Genomic DNA, 10,890 nt, shown 5'->3' with positions numbered 1-10,890 from the left:
CGGCCTGTTCCTTGTATACAATTTGCATACCACATAAGTGTTTATGTAAAAATGAAGCACTAATTATTTAGAATATGACAGTAATGCTTTGTCCAAACTAATTTCCCAAAAGTAAACATTTTGAATCAACTGAGTTTTAGAAAATAAGAACCTGTTTCCAAATTTGAGGCTAAATAGGTTCTTATAAAAATGGTATCTAATTTGCTAATTTTAGCCAAACAGGTTTTTAAATGTTAGGTTCTCACTCGCGATTTTTTACTGTATTATAAACAACAAAAAGCGTACGAACCCTGTTTTAATAAAAGATTTTATTGACTGCAGACGTTGGTGATAACCAATAAAAGTGCTGTGCATAACATAATAGCTATTCGTACAACAAAACAACAAATAAACTAAATTATGAAGTGCAACAAAACAAACACAAGAAAAAAAAAGAAATGAACCGAGAACGAGAGGAAAGAAAAACAAAAGGAGAAAATAAGGATCAAAGAAACAAAAATTGAAAGTAAATGCAACAAAACAGCTTCAAGCGATTGGAAACAACAAAATCAAGCAAAAAAACAAACAAACAAATAAAACAGCAACTTCAATTAAAATGAACCAGTTCAAAGAAATGATCCAAAGTGTTACAAATGTTATCATAAGCTATTAAGATTTAACTCAAAGATCAAAGATTGTCGTCAATAACATTAAGGTCGGGGTGTGAGGAGATGAGTGCTGCATTTAAAACAAGACAATTGCTTTGAAGAATTAATGTTCAACGACTGTGAAGTTAGTAGTCCTGTTTTGTGACGTAAATGGTGTTGATAGTACTAACAATTTGAGTTTCTCCTCTCTCTTCAGTGGAGTCCATAGTCGTTCATCACTTCAGACAACAGTAAAATGCACAGATTCCTAACAGTATGACAGTTAAAACACTAACTGATAAGTACTGTTAGATTTCTTCAACAGAGGTAAGGGCAAAGAAGAACGTTAAAAGACTTTAAGAGGAACAAAAAACGATAGTTTGTCAAATTTCCCACATGAGCATAGCTTGCCAAATTTGAAAATTAAAAGCGGGATCCTTCACTCACATTCAAGCAACTCTCGGTAAAAGTGATTTTTTGAGTCAAAATGAAAGTAGCACAATGATTAAAAACACAGAAAGAAAAATGATTTAAATACCAGCAGCAAGGAAAAGAGAAGAATACCGAATACCTCGCAGAAGTAACTTTCCTCAGCAGAGGCCATTAACAATGACCTGTTATGACCAATGAAATAAGAAAGATAAGCAGACAGATAACAACTAGAGCACACCAATAATCGAGGAAATAAGAGACGTTTACGGCCAATCTTCGTAGAAGCACCCGAAACGTTTCCAATTCTTATTATCCAATCAGAATATAGCACGAGCGCACTTTGCTTAGCAACGTCTCTTACGGAAATTGCGGGCTCAGTGAAATAATTCTCGGACTCAGTTCCCCGATTACTACAGTGAAACCTCGAAATACTGCTGGAGCCAATCTATGTCTCTCTGTGGCTCTTTACATCGAGGTACAACCCTATGCCTTGCAGCTTTCTCTTTTATAACCTGAATCAAATTCAAACCTGTTTTCATCTCAGCTTGGAAATTTAAAACTTGGGTTTTCGACTGAATTAGGGTCTTAGAGAAAAATTGAAGAGTTCAACCAGATAGTTCAAATACAAGACTAGAATGGAATTTGACTCTAAAGAGAAACAAAAGAAGCGAGAGGAGCCTAAGTACGTAATTAAACCCTCACGGTTGAAGCTACTTTGAGAGGGAAATAGTAATTCTTAGAGCAAGAACGTTCACCTAAACAGAAAGAGTCAAGAATTGACAAACAACGTCACGAATTCAGACAGGGATGGCACAAAACAACAAACACAGATAAGACAAGCCACATACACGGAAGGAACAGTGTAAAGTCAGTAGACAAGTGATTTAACTTACATAGCCGTCGTTACTGGTGTCATGGTGACTCGCTTCAGCTGGATCAGACAAATCTTCAAGGAAATTTGACGGAACCAAACCGCGAATTCCACGTAGCTCGCCCTACAAGGCATAAAAAGAACCAATAAATATTGTACAAACTCACAAAGGAAACTTGTTAGGTGCCCAACATTTGTTTATTTGTATATGTTAGTCATAAACGCCACTTAGATATTATTTCACGGAGAAACAGCAGTCTCTTTCGCAGAAGTTTAGTCGTAACGCAACGCCTCTCTCAGAAGCATTGCATGACAAACAAAATTTCAGTGTCTCAACCAAAATGTTGGTTGCAGTACATTTTTTTAAAAAACGTTAGTTAACTGAGAATAACGTTATCTCACACACCGTAAAGAAGCCGTCCTCATCCATATCTCCATACACGTAAATCACATCTCCAACTCTAAACTTCAGTTCCACCTGAGAAAAATGAATTAAAAGTCAACGTTAATACGCGCGTTATGAAATCTTACATCACAACTTACGATAAAAAGTCTCGAAGAAAAATGATGCTAAATCCCTGTGCTTGACATATTAACAGCCCGGATTCATGGTACTGTCAACTTTAATAATCAAAGGGAGCCTTGCGCCTAAACATTACGGATGAGGCTACCAGACTTCAAAATGGCGAACACTGCCAAAAGAAAGTGGCCATTGTTCATTTGCTGTTAGCAGAGAACGTCTGGTTACCGCCATTAACTACAAAACAGGGTCCAGGCATACGGAGGACGATATTGCGCATAGCAATTCTGGTAATGGACACATGGTGCAATTTACATGTAGTCAGTGCGCGCAACATTTCTTTCATTTCTTTCTTTGTACGTTGTAGGGATTTGTAGTTTCATCAAGACATCTTCATCTAGCTGATTATTTTCTCAATTCTTATCACCTAACTACATGACAATGTATTGGCATTCTAAGGAGAAATTCGATAAAGATCAGCCCTGATCTGCTCTTACCTCACTATCAGGGTTGGGCGACAATGTATGCGGATCATAATCAAACAGCGCTACCATTCGTCTGGGAGGTAGTTGATAGTTATCACTTTCCCTCGGGTCTTCAAATTCGCCTTCTTCCAGGATCACCTCGTCAAGCAGGTTTTCAGAGGAACTGGGAAGGACTTCCGGTTCCTGGCTTGGGCTCTCTTCTGGGGGCTGGGTCGATTCTTGTGTAACATTGATAGAGGGTGTGGTAACATTGCTGTCGGATTCTCCATCCTCCAGTTCAACTTCTGACACCATGTTAAACGGAATGTAGCCTGCTCTGCCGTTTAATTCACCCCAGTAGAAGCCATCTTCGTCCTTATCCCCATACACCTGATAATGATTACGAACAAATCATTAAAATTAAAACAGCTACACTACTTGCTAGCGGTTATAAGAAGATGAAGATAAAAGTGGGTACACTTAACGTTTTACCAGATAATCTTATTGAAAAGGCTATGTGTGAAATGTGTGTGGCTATGTGTGGCTGTATGGGCCACTTGGCTCGGACACAGACTTTACCTTACCTTTTTATGTGTGAAATAGGTTGTTTTTACTAAAGCGTCGTTTACGTGATCCTAATGCCATCATCCGCTCATAAATTACTTCTACAGCAAAACTATTAGCCTACGAGAAAGCCACTTTTGGGTAACACGCCCGACCCTACGCGGGGATGCCACGGGACCGAATAGTTCTCACAGTTTCGCTGCTCTCGCGTTACCCATACGTGAGACTGTTCGCAGGTTACCCCATAAAGCACCGGCTTTTTCCCACGTTTTCAAAGGAACAGCTAATTGCTTAACAGCAAATTCGCTGAAAAAGAATGAAGCTCTTCCATTTTACACTTTTCTTGTTTCAAAATCAAAGCAAGCCAAAGTCTCATGCGCCCTATTAACAAAACATGCCTCAAAACCTCACCAAATCTAAATACAACGGCAAGATTTTTTTTTTCGCTTCCAACCGACTTTAGCAACCAGTTATCTTATTACCTATCTCATTCCATTACCTTGATCAGGTCTCCTTCATTAAACGCCAGCTCCTCCTCCTCAGCATCAGGATTAGGGGACATGCTGGCAGGGTCATAATCATAGAGGGCTAAAAACACGCGCACTTGTTCCTCTGGGGCCATCTCACCCACGTACCCCTCAGCAGAAGGAGCCTGCCCTTCTGCTGACGGAGCAGCCTCGTCATACACAGGGCGGTGGGGTGCTTCCTCTTGCTCCATTCCCTCGTCATATTCATCAAGTGGAGTCGAACTTCTCTCCACTCCACCGCGGTCAGCTTCGGTATCGCTATATGTGGGTTCCAGGCCACCACGTTCAACCGTTTCTCCCTGGCCTTCTTCAAGCTGGATATTATCGAGAGAAGCGTCCGTATTTGGCTGGTCGCTATTATTTGTTAAGTATTTTCCTAAGTCCGATGTTTCACCCTCGGGATTAGAATTCCACGTAGGACCTCTTTCAGTTTGCGATATTCTACGAACGCTTCCGAAGTCTATACCGTGACCCGCCGACTCCCCCCGACCGTGATCGTCGTCGAGCAAATCCATGACGTCATCTTCGCTCTCGAAACCTTCGGAAGCCGAGTGAGATCGCGAGAAATTGCTCGGAAAAGGTATCGATTCAGACAAATCTTCCTCGTCTTCCTCTTGGATAATAGAAAGTGGAGTTTGTTCGCTTGAATCATCTTCAAAATCACTCTCATCGTATTCCAGTGGTCTTATGTAAGGCTTTTTATCTTCGCTCTCATTTCCCTCGGGACTCGTCCGTGGAATACTTTGTGCGTCTTCTAGTGACTGCTCCAGCTCATCCATGTCGATATCGCTTGTTATTGACAAGTCACTTTCCTTTCTGTTCCTCTGCTCTCCTTCTTGTATTTCTGGTATTTCTTCGTTAGAAAATACAACGTCTTCCTCGTCAAACTGTTGTTCGTCTTCAGGAATCTCAGGTGCCGCTTCTTCTTCTTTGTTATCCTGAGAAACAACAAAACAGAATTAAGCTTTGATTTCGATGTTTACCCCACGTTACGTTAGTCCAGGGGAAAGCTGTTTTCCAGCTTGTGGCACAAAACTATTGCGTCGAACTGCTTGGAGAGCACTCTAAGGGGGTTTAAACTCATTTTATATCAAAGGTCAAACGGATTTTATATCAAAACATGGTAGCGTTCTTAAGCAAAGTCACATATGCAATGGAAATACTCAGCTAGGGAGATTCTACTGTCTTGATGTGCAGAACGCAATCTCGAAACTAGCACTTAAAAGAAATGAATGGCAATCAGAAAATTGATGAAGATGCATGGGACAAAGAAAAATTCTGAGTCCCCGACGGGAATCGAACCCATGGCCTCCCAGATACCGGTGACTGTTGACTGTTGCTTTGATTATTGAGGTTAACAACAAGACGGAGACAACTAAAGTAAATTCAAATAGGCAAAGCGTACCTCTTCAAGATGTTTATAACCCTCCTCTTCCACATTCGCTTCCGACTCCTTCTCTGTAGATGGCGCTTGATCTTCGGAAACGTCGGGAATACAAATCTCGACTTCTTCTTCGTCTTCGTCCTCGGATCCTCTCCCGTCACTCTTTGTGACACTCTCGGCAGTTTCCGATTCATCTCCGGGTTCGTATTTCCACACGACGGGTTCTCCCTTCGTTCGAGGCTGCGTTAGCGGGCTTAAATAGTCCATGGCAACATTCGCTTGTTTAGGAGTCTCTTCTACTAAAACTAACTGTGGTTGACCGTTTTCGTCTCGGCTGTAACGCCTTACACTGTCAGAGCGTTCGCTCGACTCGTCGAATTCCGGAACACCATTAGCTAAGTAGCCTGATTCCTCGTGAACATCGTGGTCTTCAACTGAGCCTTGTGGCGACAAGTCTGTTCTTTGAGCAGGCGGTTCTGCTCCTTTAGGTTTTATCAACTGGTTCACCTTGAAATTAAACATATCAATGGGCAGAACGACTTCATTAGAATTGGCCGACTCGCCCTCACACGATTGAGTTCTAACAACAACACGAACAACATCGCTGTGGCTCTTTTTGGTCGCGCGTTCGACCATCCATGACACAGCTGTCACGCAATCCGCAGTAGGTGACGTGACCTCAGTACAGGGGAAGCCATTGATGTAAACTTTATATCCTGTCACGCGGGCCCCGTTTGAAGTTCCTTTTTCCGTAATAGTTACTGGAATCCAATTCACGTCCAGTGAGTTCGAGTGACCTGGGACGACTTCGACGTCTAAAGGTGGGTCAGGAAGGCCTAGGTAAGAAAACAGAGTGTGTCAACAATAATTCAACGAGGAGATCGAGATAATACAGGAGAGGAAAGGAGACATGAAATCGTTACACCTAACTGCAATGTAAAAAAATACTTAATAATAGCTCACTTAGGGAAAAACATACTTAAGAGGAAACAACAAACCAAAAAGGAACAAGGATGGCTAAAGGGACTGTGTCACGGATTTTAGCCAAACTTAGGCATAGGAAACGGCCTTCAAATTCGGTCAAATATAAAACTAACAGCTTAAAACAGTAAAGGAACATTTCAGTAACACAACAAATTTAAACGAAGGTACGGATGGCCAAAAGTGAAGAAGATTGAAATGGATTGCGATATGGGTTTTTGAAATTCTGTAAGGCTGAACAGTTTTCAAAGTTAATCTCGTTTGACTGTAACTTTAAATTATAACGCCAGGGAGACACATTTGGTTGTAATAAAGCTATGGTTTTGTCATTTAGAATCATAGAACTAATTCGAATTTTAAAATTGTAGGATACAGGTGTAATATCTGTGACTTGATTAGACCAGCAAACAAATTCTCACCACAGGTCTTTAAACATTTCTTATAATACTAGTTGGGAAAATTTATGAGTTATATTCTGGAGTTATAGAAAAAGCTTGTTAGCTTACCGCCTGGCTCAGTTCTGAATTCTGCCTCCGCTGTCAAAAGATCAATCTCAATATCGGGTTCATTGTCACGATCCAAAACTCGCTTGGGGTCCTTAGCACGAACATGGACCTTATATATCTGGTCTGGCTCGAGGTTAGTGATCGTGTGCTGGAACGTGCCAGGGCGCACCGTCCTGTGAAGGGCCCCGTTTAAAAGGATCTCGTGACTGAACGAGCTGTTGCCTGGTGACCACACGATCTTGGCTGACGTGGGAGAGACGCACGTGACGTGCACGTGACTTGGCGCAAAGTTGGCATCTAGAGAAAACGTAAAACCAAGGAACCGCACTCAGTATTGTACACGGAATACCAAACGTAAGGCTGTAAAGATGTTACTGTGAAAGATGTTGCATTTAAGTTTTATTTCAGTGAAACTGACCGTAAAAACAGTCGGGGGAACAAGTGCCAGTTCATGGCGACATCACTTTTCCGAGAAGTGACTGAGCCCGCGGTTTTCGTCCCAGAAGTTGCTAAGCAACATGACGTATTTGTACGCGCGATTGCTTTCGGAGTACTCGTGAGCGCTCGCGCTAGTCTTTCATTGGATGTCATAATTCGGAAATTCTTTGTGTGCTTCAACGAAGATTTACCAAAACCGGCACTTGTTCCCTCGACTGGAAAGAAAACTAATGGAAATGGAAATGAAATGAAATGGAATGAAATAAAATGACACGCAGAGAAAGAAAAAGGGTTGTGACGATTTTCTTCACCTCGTCTGCCCCGACCTGTTCAATTTCCCAAGCTTTCCACTCCCTCACTTTTCTTGTGTTTGGTTAATCATGATTACAAAGACGAAATACTTTTCTTGTCTCTGGTTTCCACTGTTCTATACCAGACATACACAATAAACTGGCTCTTTCTAACTTTGTGCCTTTGCTGACTAAAACTAACCTTTACCGACAGTCAACACAGCTGAACGGTCAGAAGACTCTTCTCCATTGGTTGTTATGGTTCTCACAGATATACGATACGTCTAAGAAAAAAAAAGAAACATTCGTTTCTACTTTAAAAATATGCTCCATTTGCAAACTATGCTTTCAAATTTTAAATGGAATTGACAAAAAGATACAAAATTAGAAACTAACAATGATACTGTAAAAGGTTAGGATTTCCAAGTAAAGCATGGCACTGTCGACTGCCATTTTATGTCCGGGAAAAAAGCACCATTTCCAGTCGAAATTCTGTTTCCAAGAATGTTGCGAGCCTTCAGTACTAGTTTAATAAGTCAACAAGGAACATGTCGTATCCTTCTGGGCCAAGGCAAGTGCTCACCCTGGTTCCCCTGTCATTTTAACAATATTTGTTCAATGACACTAAATGCTAAAGGGCGTATTTTACCTCCTCGGGGTCAATGCCTTCCAGAAGCGCCTTGGTTTTACTCGCTCCCTTGATCATAAGTCGTAACTCTCCGTTTGCATACACACCGTAACCTTTCACTTGATCTGCAGGTAATTCAGCGGGTTTCCAACTCAGGAGCACGCTCTGAGTAAACTGACGTTCGAGATGGAGCCGCCTGGGAGATGGAACTCCTAAGATACAAACAAACAAAACAGCAATTACATAAGTGTGGATTTATTTTTTATTTTTAATTGTTTATTTATTTAGTTTTAATTGTTTAGTATCCTCATTTGTGACCATTTTAGTCGCCATGGCGACTACAATTTTGGAACTGGCGACTACATTGGAACCAAAGTCGCCAGCATGGCGACTAAAATTGAGAAGAAGGATTGAAAGCGTGAGCTTAATTTAGCGACTAAAATTTTTCACTGGCGACCAAACTTGAGCAGTCGGTGGCCAAATGGCCACTAAGGAAAAAATTAACTTGGAGGGTTGGTAAGTCAGTGTGGCCTAGTGGTTAGGACACTGGACTTGACATCCTCCACTTGATGGATTTGTGTTCGGTTGTTCTGAATTCGACTCCTCCGACCTTTTTACAAAGCCTACTGGTTAGCCTCCCCCAGTTAGGATTCTTAACAATTTCTTTTCATTTATACAAATAGTTGATAACTTTAAAAGAAACACGTGTCTTCACTATTGTTGACCAAACAGCAATTTGCAAGTTTTGTAGCCAAAGAACTCAAAATGAACATTATGATATAAACACGACCATTAGCAAATCTTTAATCCGAAAAAGCTTAAGGGTTTCCATGCCACTTTTGCTAAATGCTTTTCTGCAAAGCGCATCATATTTCATACCATTTAATATATTTTTTTGAAACTGTATTTCTTGTTTTCATGTTACTGGTAAACTAGATGAACACGAAAAAGCTTAAAGAATTGCGTGACTTACTGAGGGGCTCAATGTCGTTTTCATCACTTGTCACGCCATCTTGGTTTAACATGGCTTCTTTTGAACCGTCCTCTTCATCAAATTCATTTTCCGAATCAAGATTTTCTTCTATTTCATCCTCCACTCCTTCTTCATCTACTTCTTCAATATCTTGTAATCCACTATCGGGAATGTGTTCCACTGACAAGCGTAACGCACGGTGAAGTTTTCCTGTTGTGACGGTCAAAAATATGTCACGCAACAGTAACAGACTAGAGTAGGGGCGTGTAGGGATGTAAATATCAAAGTTTTTATATCACTGTCAATCACTGTAGTTCATAATTTTTGCTTAATGTGTATCAGAAATACGAAAAGGTTTTATCAGTTTTAAACTCGGATTTCATATACAGGATTTTACATTTAATTTAAGGAGGTTTCTGTTTAGGAAGGGGAGACAAAATTTGTTTAGTTTCTATATTGCGTACGATTTACGTCCTCAATAGAACTGAAGGGAAAATTGAAGATTAAAACATGTTGGAGTAATCACAACTTTCAATAGTAAATTAATTTAAAAGTATAAAAATAATTATAAAAGAAGAATTTTTTTGAAGTTTGAAATATTATCAGAAATACTAAATAATTGACTCCACGTATAGTTTAATACAATCATGTTACAAAGTACGAATAACGACACATTTTAAACTTGACGATAATTTATCTTTTAAACCGACCATATTCTCCTTATATTTAAATACACCTTGTATAATTTTTGTTGCGAGAATTCGGCTTTCAATCATGGGTGTTTTTAAGTTAATCAGGTTCTTCATGAAAGATTACTTTAAAACTCTTACAAGTTAAAATAGCATTTAGCAGTTATTTAACGACGTGGATTTAATAGCTGAGGAATAAAATACCGGAAAATTTAAGCATTCTGACGGGTTTCATCTGCCGCTCGCCATTTTCTCCCAGTAGCGCAATTTCTGTTTCTCCATCCTCTGACATGCTTTCCTCTTCTGACCAGTAATAAATTGTTACAAGTGGAAAAAGTATAAGTGAACTTCATGTTGCCATTACCAAATAACACATTTCTTATTTATTTGTTATCAAAAGCCCTTAATTAAAGGGGCTAGGTCACGGTATTTTAGGAAATTCCATTTATTTTCGTTAATTAAGAGCTGAAAACTTCAAATTGACAGGCGAAAGTCATTTATTGGCAAAATAACGGCCACATAACAAACGAGGATGATTTTCGAGCACTATAAATGACACCTTCATACAAGTTGAGATAAACTTGAAAAAAGTCGGGCCGATGTTTTTCAAGTTTACCCAAACGCAATCCGTTTTAATCTTCTCGAATTTTGCCCATCCATGCCCCTTTTTGGCCTTTCTGTGTTTCTTTTGAGTTATTCTACAGTTTTTTTAAAAGCCGTTATGACCGGTTGGTCAGTGCCGAAATTGCCTAAAATTGCGTAACATAACCCCTTAAACACCAGTTTATAAAGCGTTTTTTTTTTACGTAAATATTGCATGGTTGTTTTGGTTTTGTACAACTACTTAGCTTTAGCAACCTTCACCTTTACAAGTTTCAGTGTTTTTAGACTTTATTGTGTTAATTTAGGTAATTACATGTGAACACCCTTAATTTTTTGTTAAGGTATCACGGAAGGAAAATTGGCGTTTTCGTTCCAAGTCAAATTGTGTGCAAAC

The 10,890-nt window shown here is 39.9% G+C and overlaps 1 protein-coding gene across 1 annotated transcript in view; it reads right to left on the bottom strand.

The window, feature by feature from the left end:
- LOC144647217 (uncharacterized) overlaps window positions 1–10,890 on the bottom strand; it is a 31,024-nt gene that overhangs the window by 1,400 nt on the left and 18,734 nt on the right. Inside the window, 10 exon segments of the mRNA XM_078506982.1 lie at window positions 1,952–2,053; window positions 2,336–2,407; window positions 2,947–3,303; window positions 3,977–4,942; window positions 5,410–6,224; window positions 6,876–7,172; window positions 7,806–7,887; window positions 8,253–8,443; window positions 9,205–9,414; window positions 10,098–10,196. Coding sequence (XP_078363108.1) covers window positions 1,952–2,053; window positions 2,336–2,407; window positions 2,947–3,303; window positions 3,977–4,942; window positions 5,410–6,224; window positions 6,876–7,172; window positions 7,806–7,887; window positions 8,253–8,443; window positions 9,205–9,414; window positions 10,098–10,196 — 3,191 coding nt within the window.

The sequence above is a fragment of the Oculina patagonica genome, chromosome 3, assembly GCF_052425735.1.
Source record: "Oculina patagonica isolate OP01 chromosome 3, crgOcupat, whole genome shotgun sequence".
Taxonomy (NCBI): domain Eukaryota; kingdom Metazoa; phylum Cnidaria; class Anthozoa; order Scleractinia; family Oculinidae; genus Oculina; species Oculina patagonica.
Note: the sequence above shows the minus strand (reverse complement) of the source record. Positions and strands in the feature narration are given on the sequence as shown.